The sequence below is a fragment of the Macrobrachium rosenbergii genome, chromosome 51 (assembly GCF_040412425.1).
Source record: "Macrobrachium rosenbergii isolate ZJJX-2024 chromosome 51, ASM4041242v1, whole genome shotgun sequence".
Taxonomy (NCBI): domain Eukaryota; kingdom Metazoa; phylum Arthropoda; class Malacostraca; order Decapoda; family Palaemonidae; genus Macrobrachium; species Macrobrachium rosenbergii.
In genome coordinates, this window is record NC_089791.1 from 9,990,876 (window position 1) to 10,009,209 (window position 18,334).

General features: G+C 36.6%; 1 protein-coding gene across 1 annotated transcript; it reads right to left on the reverse strand.

The window, feature by feature from the left end:
* Nucleotides 1-7,768: 7,768 nt before the first annotated feature.
* Nucleotides 7,769-12,081, reverse strand: LOC136833130 (tubulin alpha-1A chain-like). The gene is made up of 3 exons (XM_067094797.1): nucleotides 11,436-12,081; nucleotides 9,403-9,625; nucleotides 7,769-9,057 (listed from the first exon to the last, which is right to left on the reverse strand). Exons 1-3 carry the CDS (start codon nucleotides 11,436-11,438, stop codon nucleotides 7,931-7,933), a joined length of 1,353 nt encoding a protein of 450 aa, XP_066950898.1. The 5' UTR covers nucleotides 11,439-12,081; the 3' UTR covers nucleotides 7,769-7,930.
* Nucleotides 12,082-18,334: the final 6,253 nt, after the last annotated feature.

Genomic DNA, 18,334 nt, shown 5'->3' on the forward strand with positions numbered 1-18,334 from the left:
ATATAAAAACAACCTTGAATAGGTAAGTTAAGTGAGATGCATAGCCTAGCCTATGAACAATAATTCCCTCATTAAAGCCTACCTCAGAAGCGCAATTTGGTCAGCCTTCAAAGGGCTATATGACACATTAATTCAACCTACTGGGTACATGAAATGGGTTTGCAAGTTTCTTGACAAACGTGACCTCTGCCAGTAGCCTATGCTGAGCCTAAACATGTAGACAGTATTCATTAGGCCTAAGCTAGTATTCTTGAGCACTGTTAGGCAAGGTAGACCTTGGCCTGTTTTACGTTATTAAGAAGCGTTTCATGACTACAGAGACTGGCCGTTGATTAATGCCTGGAACTATCAGACCAATCCAATTTTGCTAGGCTGTTAAGAAACTGGCTTTAGCCTAATGTAGGCTGCCACAAGGTTTGCCTCAGACCACTTGGCTAGAAAGAGCTGAAAGCCAGCCTACCTGGTAATTTTTAGTTAGACTCCAGCCAGCCATTTCGGAGACTCCCGCTGGCCACTTTTGCATGAAAAACCATTTTAAGTTTTTCATGCAAAAATGGCTAGGGGGTAATTCTAAGCCGGCTGTCCGCGGTGAGCCAGACTGCGGCAATTGGCGTTTTTCTATGTTATTTTACTTGCTTTACAAGAATTTAAAGTAATATTTTGTCGCCCGGTTGTAACTAAACTGTGATAGACCTTTGAAGACTACACGACTTGAATTACCTAACGCAGGGTAGATCTAAGCCGGCATTCTGCGGCAAGCCAGCCCCCCCCCACCCTCCATAGCTAATATGGCAAAATTGTAACCAGTAAACACCTCTAGGGTACGTTATGTTGGTATTTTGGTATTTTTAGGGGTGTTTACTGGTTACAATTTTGCCGTATTAGCTACGGAGGGGTGGGGGGCTTGCCGCGGAATGCCGGCTTAGACCTACCCTGCGTTAGGCAATTCAAGTCGTGTAGTCTTCAAAGGTCAATGACAGCTTAGTTACAGCCGGCAGACAAAATATTACTTTAAATTATAAAATAACATAGAAAACGTCAATTGCCATAGTCTAGCTCACCGGACAGCCAACTTAGAATTACCCAAGAAATATATAAATTACAATGTGGGAGGTGGCTGTAGTCTTCCGAAAAAAAACCGCCTACCTACCTTTAATCAGAAAGAGGCGGAGATATCCCAAGCCTTTTCCAAACGATAAGATGTCTACGTCATTCTTGGAAACCTTTTTCCAGGGCAAATACACTTTTAGCGTGGATTTACATCAAACTAAATCAGTCAAATAGAAGGGAACTTAAAATTCTGTGAAAGGCAGACACTCCAAACAGGCTAATCAACTTGACACTATATGTAACACCACGGTGATTTCGGTAAACTAATATTGATCGAACTCTGTCCATGTTGAGAACCATTACTCTCACACTATTCTGATTATAAATGAAGCAGACAAGAGTCCTCAAAGTTATCAAAACACAGAAAAATCGAATACTCCCGCGGAAGACGAACGCTTCGGTAACCTAGCAACCACACGTCACACCAAGAACAGTACTGAGATGGACACGAATTACAGGTTGCCATGTTGTTTTGGGGTTTTAATCTTACGCTTCAGTGGAAAAAAGAGGATCAAGTCAGATCGCACTCCCATAAGTGACTAATTGTAGCGCCTAATTCTTCTTATGACCTTGTAAACATAAGCACTCCCTTATGGGAACAAGTATAGTTAAGCACAAGCGACAGTGCTGGAACGCATTATATTGTTTAAAAATCTTATTACTCACAAAAAATATACAGAATTTAAAATGATAATGTCATCATTACGATATAAACTTCTTTCAAATGAATACTTGAGTAACAAATTATATTTTGAAATTCATAGTTAAACATATTTGATATGCTTATTTAACGAATACCATAAACAACAGAGAAATTTAATCAGAACAGCATTTTACGATCGTTCACGGAATCTATGAACTAGTCGTTTTGGTTTCTTTCTTTCCACATAAATTCATGCAAGTAAAAGTTTATATAAAAATTCTCTTCTTTATTCTTAAATTTGTTTTATTCAGTAACTTTCAGCTGTTTGTGGATGACCACCACTAGTAGTTATGTCAACAAAATTCACAGTAGTGGTTAACAGTATGGTGAGCAATATCGCTCCACTGATCACTGTGAATTGTTGTTCCTGGCATCACAACTTTTAATGATTATCAGTAACAGTGTTTCAGTATTGCTTAGTCAGCTATCTCCATATAACTACTGAAGCTGGTGACGAAGATGGATCAACAATCCCAAATACCACAACGGATTCTGAGGAGCACGTCCATATGGTACTTTGGTTCATGGCTAAAGGAAGACTCATCGATTTGCACTGTTATCCACCAAGCAAAATTAGGGTTTTTTCCAAAATGTTTTTCACAAATTTCATAAAGAAACTCAATATATCAGTAACTATCACTTTTGAACCATTCAGCAACTATGTGGTCATGACAGTTTCATTCAATGCAAAAACACCCTCTATCCATTTGGATCTTTTCCTCCATCCAAGGGTTTCAGGGGTCGTTATTGCAACTAGAATTTTTGGGGTCATTAACTAATATTTATGAGATTTACAATCTTTTGTTTGTGTTTTACGGTCATCCCCAACGGACTTTACTAAACACGCCGCAAGGTGGATACTACCGGAGTTAAAACCGTAGGGGTCACTATCTAGGAGAGATCCATCCATTTTTGCAAGGAAAGTTTTCGATAAAAAACAATCTTTACGATACGAATTGATTCGCGTTTATATTTGCTACATTCTTAATTCACTTCAGACGTATTCACTAAAACTTTATACTGACAGTACTTTAGTTATCTTCTCAGAAAAGAATCTGCTACGCTTCATCCAGTTAACTGCAGGAAGCGGGTCTTCGACCAACAATACTTTAATACTTCATTCATATAGAGAACAGTCATGTTTGGGCACTACTTGGCGTCAATAAATGAGATTTATTTCTAAGAGAAATTAAAATGTTGTCTCTCGTGACTTACACCTTTTCCCCAAATAAGCACTTGTTAGCAATCAAAACCTAACAAGAAATGGTTTAACGATCAAAAGAGAAAACCAGCAACGGTTGGTTTAACGAGGAAATATTGAAATAACCAAGTATAGTTTAGCACTCCCTAATTTGGGCAAGTAAAGGCAAGCACTCCGCAATTTGAGCAAGCAAAGATAAGGACTTCTTAATTTGAGATATATATCAGTAAAGACAATTATATAAGAGAGAGTTGAGACGATGATTGCCGACGTTAGGATATTGCAATACCACCCGAGAAGCTTGGACCAATCTTACTAACGGATAAGGGCCCTTGCTGATAAAGCTGGCACTGGTTTGAACGTCAGGAAAGTCTAATCAGCAACGGAGCTTATTTATTGCTACGCAGGCTACAAATGTTGCGAAGTCAGATATATATATATATATATATATATATATATATATATATATATATATATATATCTGCCTCTCTGTATATTTATATGGATATATCATATAATCGCTCTACTTACTTATACAGTGATGATGACTGTTGTGCTGGTAATTTTACTTCAATAGAAATTTGCCATTTAGAATAAAAGTGACATTTATATCGATGCTGACTTATATCGTTTCTTTCTTGCATGATGAGTGCAAGGAAACATTTGAATGCAAGTGTTCATCATTTAATTTTTCATGTTTCCTTTGAAACGTTTGCACACTAATGTCTTTTAAATGGATAAGCAATTAATATTCTTTCTTGATAAGGTGATATCGAATCACAAGAGATAAATATTTTATTTTTATGCTTGCATGAAGCAACAAATGTTACTGATCCTTTATTAGGAAATTCATAAATAAGAAGTGAATGTTAATAAGAAATTCATGGATGCTTATTTAGCAAATTCTCAGTTGCCATCTTGTAAAATTCCAGCACAGGAAATTACATATCCTGAGGTAAAATCGTAATACATATTTTCCCACTGTCAAGTCGTTTCATTATAAACTTGGAACTGACGGCGATAGTTGCTTTTTTTCTAAGCCAAGCCTTTCGGGGGCACCAGATAACGTTGAAATAATTACTTCTTGCTTTTAAATTAGAATAATTATCTAATCCACGCATGTAAATACTCTACTCCTGAAGTTCGTTACCTCCATTTTCATAGTCTAATGGGTCATAAGCTGACAGTAGAACAATAGGCCTATGTTTCGCAAGTTATCGCATTAAATGAGCAGGCAGGCTTTATCCTCACACAGGTTTTATAGTTATCTATTTTCATAAAGCAATTGCTAATACTGTAATTGTAGAACATGCAATATAGTTTTTTGATGAATGCAAATTATAACGTATCAGATACGTTTTTTTCTGTTATAATTTTCCCCCTTTTTTTTTCTTTATTTGCCAAAGTTTAAGGGGCAAGCTTTCCTCCCTTGGCCCATCCCGGCTCTTCATATGGCCAATGGGCTCACAAAACTAACCGTAAAAGATCATGTTCTTAGGCTCATCAGTCATGAACTTATTGTGCTCACAAAATAGGTTCCGAGTATCTCTGCGCAACACTAGCTAGCACTAGCAATACTAGATGAACGACCTTTCTTGCGGCCTTGGGGCCAAATTGGTGGTAAATTCGTTCTCTCAAGTTTGAGCTTAAAGTTAAATATATTAAATTTGAATGAAGACGCTTAAATCAGAATTACTGGCATGGTATACCTTCATTATACTTTTAAAAATCAAAGGAGATTAGGCTTTGTGATGGTATGTTTGACAGACAACTGGCACGCAGTAGCTTTGACATGCTGATCCTTGATCCTCAGATTATTGTTTTGGAACATTACAAGCACATTTTTATTTACACGAGCAGAGACGCAACGCACATCGAAAATCACTGATCGATCCGTTCAGGAATGTTATTTCAAAAAGAATAGTGAAAATATTTGTCCCGCTATCTCTGTCCCGAGACTGATTTATCTGTGTGAGACGGCATTCGTACATATGTTCCCACAACTTACAATAGCATTCACTGTGTCAAATTACGTAGCACTCTTTATCATCGTGTTTGCAAGTCAGATTTTTTCCCCTACCAGAGTTAAGGGCCCCATGCAAAATCCTTTATTGCGCGAGCATTTCCAACGTGAGTGGGTATGATTGGTGGTTTGCGCAAATGATTAAGTAAGTTCCAACACAGTTTGGTATTTTTAGCTCATTCCTGGTGTTTGTATAATCTTGAGTGACAGTTAGTGGTAGTAACTGCACAAACAGCTGTCTTTCTCTTTCGTCTGTCACCATGGCGAGTACACCGGCTTCCCAGGAGTTTTGGGGAGAATTCATCGAACTTTTTTGTCGATTTCCTGCTCTTTGGAAAAGTAAGAGCGTTGAATATATAAACAGAGATTTAAAGAACGAAGGTTACGCAAAAATGGTTGCGAAATTAAGGGAAATAGACCCCACTGCTAACAGGACTTCAGTAACGAAGAAAATGAATTCGTTGCGTTCAAACTACCGAAGAGAGCTGAAGAAAGTGAGCAACAGTGAGAAGTCAGGTGCTGGTTTGGATGATATACAGTATACACACCTTGACTGTGGTATTTTTATGACCTTGCATTCCTTCGTGATCATGAAGAACAGCAAGATGGAATTCCGACTATGGACAGTGAGGAAGTTGCTTTTGATCAATGGATAATTCCGGAAGTATTCAACCTTTTACTCATGTATCTTATTGGCATAACGCTCTCTCTCTCTCTCTCTCTCTCTCTCTCTCTCTCTCTCTCTCTATATATATATATATATATATATATATATATATATATATATATATATATATATATATATATATGTATGTATGTATGTATGTATGTATGTATGTATGTATGTATGTATGTATGTATGTATGTATGTATGTATGTATCGCTATATTTTAATAAATTTCAATAAGTATGTAGAAACTCAATCCTTATTGATATTTTTTATATGTCAAACATATTTATATGAAAAATAATAAAAACCATAGCTTTAAATTTCATGCATATACGTGAAATATGCAACTTTAATATAGTACAACTTTCTTTTCACACTTTTCTTTTTTTCAGATTCTTCTAAGGCCAGAATAATGGCAACACGTGCAGCCTTTTTGCCCATCCTCACTAGTCGGACTTTAACAGACAACTGATGATTGTGCAATCCTGCCTCTGGTGAGTGGACAATACCAATGATTGCGCAATCACCAATTTTTACAATCAAGATTGATAGTGTATGGGACCCTTTAAACGTGAAATTGGCACTCTCAAAAGTGTGTTCGTAACTTTCCGCCTGGTCTCATTTGGTCTATGTCTGCATGTATGCCCTTGTTTCATTGTAGGCTACCTTGCTTAGGACGTTATACCCATGAACTGATAGGCTACAGCTCGTAATCAGTTTGCGTGACAACGTATCAGGCTGGGTGTCATTATCTACTATAGTCAAACCAAAATGACTACGAACATGTAGCACGTTTTCGACGGTGCCACTTCTCTCAGATTTGATTCATAAAACCTTGGCCTAGCTTGGGATGTCGTGAGATGAGGCAAAACGATGCCATATCTTCCTTATACAGGTCAAAAGGGTAAACACCTTGACGCAGTTGTCCTGCGTTTCTACAACTGAAGACGTAAAATGAGCGAAAGAAATGGAATTTGAAGAAGAGAAAAGGATGATCTATAGTAAAAAAAATTAAACTGTTTTGATGACAGGGTAAGATGAGGACGATTTAGTTTCTAATAAACTAAATATATACAAATTCCCAATATCTAGCCCAAACTCACTGATGAAAATAAATGATACAATGCGATAAAAAAAAAAATGAAGTCTGCCTTATCCCGGAACGGTCTTACTACTGGAAAGCCCGTGGGAGTGGTAAGTTAGATTTTAAGACCGGTTTTAAAGAACCGAAAATTGAGTGATGCAGATTGACAGCGGTCGGGTTATGTCACGAAGAAGTTTGGCAACGGAGTTAACGACAGCCATGTTCGTAGTCATTTTGGTTTGACTGTAGATCTTTTGTTGTTATTTCTTTTCCGGTTTCGTGGACGTTGTTACCATTTATTGTTATGGTCTGTTGGATTTTCAAACCATGTTTAATTTCAAGTTTTTTTTCTTTACTTTGAACGATTTCTAAAAAAAAATTATTCTTCTCTTCCTGTAGACATCATTCTGTACATATCTGCAAATGTCCTCAGTTATTCTGTAAAATTTGGTTTTCGTCACTTTGGGATGATAGATAATAAATTTGATTTTTGTAATTCCTTTCGTTCCTAATTCAAGAGCATAATACACTTCGTCATTTTTAACTATATTTATAATGTTGCTGCGTTGGGGAAGAACCATTTATCTTTAACATAACAGAAGAATAATTTTCTCTGCTTTATTGTTATTAATTTCAATATATATATATATATATATATATATATATATATATATATATATATATATATATATATATATATATAATATATATATATATATATATATATATATATATATATATATATATATATATATATATATATATTGTATGTGTGTATGTATATATGTGTGTGGGTATGTGTATCAGCTATCCAATTTGTATCTCGTATTGTTAGACAATTCACATGACGCTTAATAATTTAGTTTCTTAGCTTTTTCACTCTGATTCAGAATGAAATTATCATCCAGAGTCATCATTTGTGATTACGACTGTCCCTCCAGAACTGAAATGGCACAGGTAAGAATGAAACTAATCGGTTACCAAAATAATTTAATAGTTGCAAATAATCCGAATAGAATACTTTAATGGGCCTAATGATAACAGTAAAGCTTCATAACCAATGACTTTGCGGAGATGTTAGTTCCGCCAAGAGATTGTTTTTCCTTTGACTTGGTGAGAGGCCATGTAGAGCTGGAGATTTAATAATCCTCGCCCTGCTCCTCATCCTCGCCAACAGTGTCGAGACCGACCTCTTCGTAATCCTTCTCGAGAGCTGCCAGATCCTCACGGGCTTCGGAGAATTCACCTTCCTCCATACCCTCGCCTACGTACCAGTGGACGAAGGCGCGCTTGGCATACATGAGGTCAAACTTGTGGTCAAGGCGTGCCCAGGCCTCGGCAATGGCAGTGGTGTTGGACAACATGCAGACGGCGCGAGAAACCTTTGCCAAGTCGCCGTTGGGCACCACGGTGGGAGGCTGGTAGTTGATGCCCACCTTGAAACCAGTGGGACACCAGTCGACGAACTGGATGGACCTCTTGGTCTTGATGGAAGCGATAGCGGCGTTCACGTCCTTGGGGACGACGTCACCGCGGTACAGCAGGCAGCAGGCCATGTACTTGCCGTGGCGGGGGTCGCATTTCACCATCTGGTTGGCGGGTTCGAAGCAAGCATTTGTGATCTCGCCGACGGAGAGCTGCTCGTGGTAGGCCTTTTCGGCGGAGATGACGGGGGCGTAGGTGACCAGGGGGAAGTGGATTCTTGGGTAGGGCACCAAGTTAGTCTGGAATTCGGTCAAGTCAACGTTGAGGGCACCGTCGAACCTAAGGGAGGCAGTGATAGAGGAGACGATTTGACCAATGAGACGGTTGAGGTTAGCGTAGGTGGGTCTCTCGATGTCAAGGTTTCTGCGGCAGATGTCGTAGATGGCTTCGTTGTCGACCATGAAGGCGCAGTCGGAGTGCTCAAGGGTGGTGTGGGTGGTGAGGATGGAGTTGTAGGGTTCGACGACGGCGGTGGCAACCTGAGGGGCGGGGTAGATAGCGAATTCCAATTTGCTCTTCTTACCGTAATCAACGGAAAGCCTTTCCATCAACAGGGAGGTGAAACCTGAGCCAGTGCCACCGCCGAAGGAATGGAAGACGAGGAAGCCCTGAAGGCCTGTGCAGCTATCAGCCAGCTTCCTAATGCGGTCGAGGACGAGGTCAACGATTTCCTTTCCGATGGTGTAGTGTCCACGGGCATAGTTGTTGGCAGCATCTTCCTTTCCACTGATCAGTTGTTCGGGATGGAAAAGCTGGCGGTAGGTACCGGTACGAACCTCATCTGCAAAGGTACAATTGATGTTGATAATCTCGTTTATATATATACATACACATATAAATATATATATATATATATATATATAATATATATATATATATATATATATATATATACATATATATATATATATATATATATATATATTATATATATATATCAATTAAGTTCATAAAGTGCAACTCTCTAAGTTATCTATATGTTTCTTGCATACGAGTAAAATTATGGTTTTAACCCTTTTAATAACTTCTTTTTCCCATTGATAATCATGATCGTCAGCTTCCATAATATTTCAGTTTAAATTTTATGCCAGAACCCTTAAAAAATCAAAGAAGCAAATATACGCACCAACTACAGAGGGTTCAAGATCGACGAAGACAGCTCTTGGGACGTGTTTACCGGCACCGGTCTCGCTGAAGAATGTGTTGAAAGAGTCGTCGCCGCCTCCGAGGGCTTTATCTGATGGCATAGAACCATCGGGAGCAATACCGTGTTCGAGACAGTAAAGCTCCCAGCAGGCATTGCCCATCTGGCAACCAGCCTGGCCGACGTGGATGGAGATGCACTCACGCTGGAAGAGAAGATGGAGAGGTGTCATGAATGAGAAAATGAAGAAAATAAGATTACATGCGACTATCCGGGAAAAACGAATGTCAGAAAAAGAAAGAGAAACATGTCAACTTGTCTTTGAATAAAAACAAACTTAAGTACAAGAAGGAATTTTCAAGTTTAACAGTGACAGTGATAAAGGAAGAAAAATAACGACGGCTAAGGTCACCCTCTACCTTCCTTCAACACTCCTAGCATCAACACTAATTAGGTGATATATTATTCATGCAGAAATTCCTAAAACGGGACCGCACCTAACCCCACACCTCCATTACAACGCCTACGCGAACCTCACAAGGAGAGAGAGAGAGTCAGAGTCATATTCCGCTTTTGGCACTGATAAGCATTCTCCCCTTGGCCCCTAGTACTGCTACCTTAAATAGTAAAAGGAGTTAGGAATGGGTAATATACGCATGAATATCAGGAACCTATTTTATTGCAAATTTATGTTCTTCTTCGGAGTTAGAGATCTACTCTTTCTCTCTTCAAGGACCTTACTTAGAAAAAAAAACGTATCTGTCTCAAAATTGTTTACTTTCTCGCTCTCACACCAATGACGCCATACTTTCTATATCTGTTCTTTATTATAAACAAATCCCCTGCTTAACAGATATAAGCGAACTTTTGAGAACTCTCTCTCTCTCTCTCTCTCTCTCTCTCCTCTCTCTCTCTCTCTCTCTCTCTCTCTCTCTCAGACTGCTGTCAGGTTCATCCCTGCATTTACCTCTCTCATTCATATAAAGCAAGTCATTGAAACCGCTCTCTATCTCACTTACCGCATCATTAAAGTTCTGAATGGCTCTTTGATTTCATACGAGTGGTAGGTCCCTTCCACTAGATTTATCAAATAAGAGCAAAAATGAATTGGAAGTTGTTTAGCCTATATTCCTCAAAATTTAACTTTTATAATTAAATGATTAATTTCCAAGTTTTTTATAAACTACACCCATACAAATTAATTTATTCGATTGACATTACAAAGTGTATGGAAAAATAATGAATTTATTACCCATCTATTTGATGATGAGTGCCTGTTACTGAAATTATTCTAACAGGTTATGGCTGAAACTGCTTGCACACGAACAGATGGAATCACGTCAGTTCATCTGCTAAAATTCCATCGCCCCGCGCCCTTGCGGCAGGTGGGCGGAGTCATATCGAAAACTAATGACCCTCAAATGCGTAGCGGCCAGGTGTGACCTAAGTTTCTCTTTGCTTAATGAAAATAAAGTTTTCTAACATTTTCTTTTACATAAAGGCTGTATGTTTTTAAAAAAATTGGATATATGTTCTCTTCAAAGAGAGGAAAGTTAAAATGGGGTAAAGTAAGTTGACTGGAAACCAAAATGTTGGGGTAATCTGTCCGAAACCCTTTCATTGCTAAACACTTTCACTTCGGATGTCGCCACGGTCACCTGGATACTGATGAACAGCATTTTCAAGTATTGTTTTGCAATATTCCACTGTTTAGAAGTTTAGCTTAAAGTTATCACTTCTTATTACCTCTTTTAAGGTAACAAAACTTTTGAAACCAATAATTCATTGAACTGTATAGCGTTTGCTTCGTAAAATATTGCGAAAAAAATTTTTAATAAGATTTGCTTCAGGAGTGAAATGCATTGTTTATCTAGCCGTGATTTCAAATGAATCTCGTGAAAAGAACCTCCCAGATGAATGCAATCACCTAAAACATTTTTCAGCTTTTTTTTTTTTTTTTGAAAACTTAAGATAAGCCTAGCATCACCACGAAAACAAAGCTCTCAGACACTTACCATTTTGATTAGTTTTTGGTTGTAAAACGAAGAGGCTTAAATAAAGCTCCTGAGCCCAGTCGCGTCTAACAGTTTGGCGTTAGCGCAGTAGAGGATCTGACGAAATCCACCTGTGCCTTACGTTATATACCCACGGTGACGTCACACCCACACGAGAAGAGTTCTCCCAGCTGATTGGCCGCTGGAAGCCGGGCACTGGGGGCGTAGGCGGGTATGTGTGGGCTGCTCGTGTGTGTACATACACGTAAAGAAGGCAAAGAAATGGCCTTGGCAAGTTGGTAAAGAAATTGCTCTTCTCTTCTTATAAACATTGTATGCACTACTTTAAAAGGTCAATATACAATAAATCGGACAAGAGCCAACGCATGATCTAATGTCAACTGGGATAACTGGAATCACGCTCGATTCAAGATTCAGTTGTGTTAGAGTTTCTCTCTCTCTCTCTCTCTCTCTCTCTCTCTCTCTCTCTCTCTCTCTCTCTCTCTCTTTAAATGTATGGAAAATGGCTGTCTTACAATGCTAAAAAGTCCAGAGGTTTATTACGTTGTGGGCTACGTCATTCTGTTTTAGTTCCCAAAGTCTGGTGAAAACAGGGAAAATAACAAAAAAGCAAGTGACTTGACCCTCTGAGACTATGACCAGAAAAGGCTTTACTCCATTCTCGCTTGCTGGGTGAATCACTGACAGGCAGTGGGCGGAGAACAGCATCACACGCCCTTCGACGCCCATACATATTATCTTCTTTGGAAGAGTGGCTGGAAGTGTAAAATGACCTCTTCATTTATATATGTATATATATACAGTATATATATATATATATATATATATATATATATATATATATATATACATATATATACAGTATATATATTATATATACTGTATATATATATATATATATATGTATATTGATTTATATGTATTATATATATATATATATATATATATATATATATATATAGTATATATATATATACGACGTTCGGGGTTATATATATATATATATATCTACGATATGTTCGGGTAACTGGCGTCATCGCCAATCCGACGGAAGAAATATACTTCAGAATAGTTTTTAGTGAATTTCAATAATCGAGTTTACATGTTTGCAAAGAAAATAGAAATTGATACGTTTCGACGATTTTCCGGCTTGACGATTTTATATTATACAAAACGGAACCGTATATAAACGGGGACCGCCATATATATAACTGTGTCTATGTGTACTTCGTAGTTTTTATATTTATATATCGATTGTTAGAAAAATAAATTAATATGAAGTAATATATATATACACACACACACATATATATATATATATATATATATATATATATATATATATATATATATATATATATTATATATGTGTGTGTGTGTGTGTGTGTGTGTCCGTGCGCTTGCGTGCGTGTTAGTAAATTTTAGATCACTTGCTTCCAAAGAAAAAAGAAAAAATAGTAATAGTAAAACAACACTTGTCATCTCTTTGTTTTCTTGAGTCAGAGATGGACTCCAGATTGCTGAAATATCTTCAAATTCAAAATTACTTGTGAAACCAATACTTTTTAGCTGTAGCACACATCCTCTTCTCCTAAAGCCATATGTGTCTTACAGTTTTTTCTTTTTTTTTTTTTGCTTAGCCCATCTTAAACAACTAGTTACCTTTTAGTCAAAGATTAACATTTCTCTCGCTTTGAAAACTTTAACTTGTGCATATTTTAAAATGGGTATATCTCTTACTTTGCAACAGTTTTTAATCTCACTTATTTATTATTTTTCAGAAACAACTGATAATTACCTTTCAGTTCTTCATATAAAGTTGACTTATTACTCCTTTCATGCGTTCCAAGTTCAACTTCATCCAAATTCTTTTTCATCCCTACAGCTCTCCTTAGAAGAAAGAAGCTTAGGCAAGACCACTGAGCTGAGACAGAATGCTGGCCCGAAGGATTAAAAACTTTTTATTTTACTGGCTGAATTGGTCAGGAATCCATTAAATGGAACAGACAATTAAAGGAAAGTATAATTTTATCACCGAAATAAATTCCTCTAACTCTTCACAGTTGAGCTTCAACTCCGGTTATCTGAATGACGGTTGAAGCTTTCACTGGTTATTATTCTTGAGACAGAATGCTTAAAATGTCAATTATTTCCCGCTTATTATTCAACTGTTTCACTAAAAAAATAACCCTGATTGCCATGGAATGCAAACTACGTCCTGAAGAAGTAACACTTTAATATAGAGGGTAGAGGATAAAAGTGACAAAAACAAATTCTAGCACGTAGCTTTTAGAATGGTAATCACGTAAAGCTTCCATCCCTGGTCTTCACTAATACATTAATACATAGTGCCACTGGTCTTCTTGAGCTATTGTCTTAAGCAGGTTGAGAGAATTTAAAGTGTCCAAGGATAGGTAGCACCAATCTATGCTTTGGAGATAAGGGGGTTTTATCATTTTGTATGGTGGCTCTTTTTGTCTCTCATCTTCAAGAAAATACTGCAATAATGCAGTCTGCTCTGATTATACGGCTTGGTTAAACCAGTGAGTTTTCCTACCTATTATTTTCTAGGCCTACTCTGCCATGTAAGTTAACTTACAAGATAAAAGAAGTTAATGTTCCTTTCTTACAAATGTAAACCAAGAACTAACGTTATAAAACTAGTCTTGCTATGTAAGAATAAGAATAAACAAGAGTATTAACGACCTGCCTTACAAACATATTCCAAGCTCAAGTATTAACTTATCACAAGTTAGCAGTGTCATTACTTTCCAGTTCCGGCGATATTTTAATTTATAATCTTAAATCTACTTCATGTCTGCAAACAGCATTTTCCATAAATATACAAAGTGTACTTGTTACTAATCAGCAAATGAGATCTGCAAAGCCAACTAAATGCATCTTAACGACTCTCAGTAATAAATTTAAATATTTTCAGTGGACTGATGTGATGACTCCGGACATCACGATTACAGGAAAGTAACGAAGGAAGCAAAGTGGGACTTGAATGCGACAGTCTATTTAAAGCGATGACGGAAAGGTGATCAGCATTCACTCCGATAGACCAATAGCCTGCACTGCATAAAAGTGCAAGAAATGAATACTTAATATTGGCCCCTCCCCTTTCGCGTTGGAAATATATACAAACAATGTCAGCCAGACTTCCTGGTGAATCTTCTATGAATGATGAATGTTATCAATTTTGTTGTTTAACAAGTCAGGAAAAATCAAAAGTATATACTTCAGAATGTGATGTAACTAAGACATCGAAAATATACGTATGGTCAGATAAACATTAGGATATAACAAAATCCATATTAAATTTCGAATTTTCTTGTTTATTAGTATGACATTAATAAACCAGTTATTCAATATCGTCTTCAACTGATATTTTTTCTTTCAGTCATGAAAAATAATAAAATTCTTCTTAGGTTTTCTACACTTCGTTGCTTATTTGCTATTAACATCTATTCATGTAGTTAATTAGTTTAGGTTTTGATTTGTAATTTTTCCTTAATCTACTTTTAAATGGTAGCCAAGTGAAATTTACTTATGTGTAACACATACAGTACACTTACACACACATATACGCTCACACATACACGGACAAACATACAAATATATATATATATATATATATATATATATATATATATATATATATATATATATATATATATATATATATATATATTACTAATTAGAAAGTATAGCCAGTAGCCTACTAATTACAGACAGCATTTCAGGATTAAATTTAATTTTCCGTGTAATTGACGCTTGTAACGGCTGCTCTAGAGCATGAGCCCGTGCCAGCACAAGGCTTAATCTATGAAGATGATTAACAAGATATGATTGCTAATACAATCACTAATAAATCGCAATATAAAACATAATATTACAACAAAAAGGAAGTCATAAAACTTAATATTCTTCTTGGACAATTTACAACATGAATACTATGTGAGAACTGTGACTGCAAACCTCATGTTGCAGTCCATTTGGTCATTTTCACAAAACGCAGAGAAAGAGATGTTATTGCTGTATATCTCGGCATAATACGGGAGTGAAAACGTGTGATTGCCGTTGGCTTCAAGGTAGAAGGTTCATCAGCCATCTAGGGGCATCTCCTTCCTCCAAAAGATCCTCAGCCCTCAAATAGGTGCTCCATTGCCTTGGGATTCGTTTGATTAGCGCCAAGCCACAAACGCCTCTAGGAAAGCTAATTCCAGGTTGTACTGTTTAATACCACTGCAGTACTAGTAATTCATAAACTGCCTAACCTGCATGAAAGTGAAATATCGGTGTTAAATGATTATGAAATGGAGAAAAGGCAGCTGTTGAGATGAACTGTTTGTGTAGTATATCATAGAATAGGAAAGGTGAAAAATGGCCACGCAGTGAATCAGTATGGTCAATAATAGGATGTCAATGGCGTCGAGATTCATGGAAGACCAGCGGCATACGTCAGAAAAAATTCAACGTATTTTTGCTACGAATGAGGAACACCGAAAATTAACTCTCTATATGTATGTATGTAAGTATGTGGATCATTGGGAAGACAGTTACTTAATACGAGTAGAGTCTAGCGCTGTTAAGTTGCATGACATCAACAAAAACTTGTGAAACAAAATGGATTGATCTAATATAGACAAGATATTCCAAAACAAATGACAACTGATGGTGCAAATAGTCAGCAAGTACAAAATATAGAGTGTTGAGGGAAAGTTTACCTTAGTCCTTTCTTATGAAAAGTGGATTAATGAATAGTTGAATAAATAAATATATTAAATTTCGGCTTCCAATGTAAAACTCAGTGTCTCGTACGCTATACGTAATAATGAAAAAGAAAATTGTCATCATACACCATGCGGTAAAAATTATGTAAATTTTAAATTCCTCTATAACCAAATTTGATAATCCTAAAATCCCAAGTATTTTCTTGATAATGGGTCACAGGAAAGGGGAATGTTATAAACAAATGAACAAAAAGTAACCGGTAGCGCGATGCGATCTTCCGGTTTCATGGAAAACAAGATGTATATGTTAGTTTGTCAAGAAAAAACAAGGCAATATACCATGATAATTAGAATTAAACAATATAGAGATATCTGAAAACAACAGTTATATATATATGTGCACCTTAAATAAAAAAGGATCTAAATCAAAGTTTGAACAATGCACCATTGGATGCAGGAAACATCACACATTTAGAGGGTCAGGTGTTGAAGATGAATGTAAACTGTGGCAAAAGGGCTGCCGTAAGGAAAGGTGAAAGGATGAATGATGTCTCTGATAGACGCCTTTGTGTCATGAAAGTAAAGCCGTTTCGTCCAGTCTGAGCAGATCCTTTCTCCACATTTCCTCGTAAGCGATTTGATGAAATTGCTAGGTTACTTTTTCACTCTCTTTTTCTCTCCTTTTGTCTGCTTTTCTGGCTGTCTGTCTATCTGTCTGAACAACAACATAAACACTTATAGAGTCAAATATGAAATCCAGCGAAGTTTTCGATCTTGCATATAAAAGGGTAGTCTTCATATGGCACACCAGAATAAAAGACCCAATTAAGTGAATGCAATTGTTTCGCAGGTATCAAAGCACTTTGATACGATAAGTGTACGAAAGTACCGGTCTTCTCTCTCTCTCTCTCTCTCTCTCTCTCTCTCTCTCTCTCTCTCTCTCTCTCTCTCTCTCTCCTCGTCTTTTACGATTGTTTACTGAGGCCATTCGTATACTGGTCACGTACGCATGGGTTCTAATCCTTTCCCAGGTCTGCGAACAGTACTTAAGTTGTTTGTACTTGCTTTCACTCCTAAGCATATGTTTTATATATATATACATATGTAAATGTATATACATGCATATATACATATATACATATGTATGTAATATATGTATGTATGTATATATATATATATATATATATATATATATATATATATATATATATATATATATATATATATATATATATATATATTCAAAATGTCAATCTTGAAGGATCATTAACTTGCAACGAATGCTTGAGTGAATAGAAAGTCAAATGTTAAAAATAGAAAAACAAGTGATATTTATCAATATGAATAATAGGCCATATATATGAATGCTTGCTTGCTGTACATACAGTCATTATTCATTCATAGTTTCATTTATCACCATTTTAACACCAATTTTGAGTACCTTAAATAAGTTTTTAAGAGTATTAACGATCGCTATAATCTCACATATAAAAGATAACTCTCTGACCTTTCAAATCTGTTACACTGTTTCTCCAAGGCTCTCTTGTTAACGAATTTTGAAAAGAAACAAGTGTACCAAACGCGGATTTACATACCTAAGATGGAAGGGAATGAAACTGTCAATTTCAAAGAAAGTTGCATTGATGTGTGGCCTCTAGGGTCTACATATTCTCTCCAAAAAGATTTGAAAATCCCAAGGAATTGATATTAGTGATACACCACAAGAGGAAGACATACTTTTGCAAGTGCCTTAGTAAAAACGTTATATGCTAACTTGATCATATCAATTTTAGCTGTTCGTTGTGGATAAAAAAGGCAAAACATTCATGTCTCAGCATTGGAACTCTAACTTCACTTACATAGTAAACAGTGGCCGCATTTACAATAAAAGCAACAGCATCAAGAACAGCAGGCATACCGACATTCATCGGCAGATTACTCATAGTACTGGCTCCTCCATTGTCAACCAAGAACCGGCTTAGAAAGTTTGCAGTTTATAAGCTTGAGTATCTCCACGATGAAAGACATCAGTCTCTCTCTCTCTCTCTCTCTCTCTCTCTCTCTCTCTCTCTCTCTCTCTTTATATATAATACACACACATATATATATATACATATATATGTATATATAGATAGATAGATACACACACATGTATATATATAT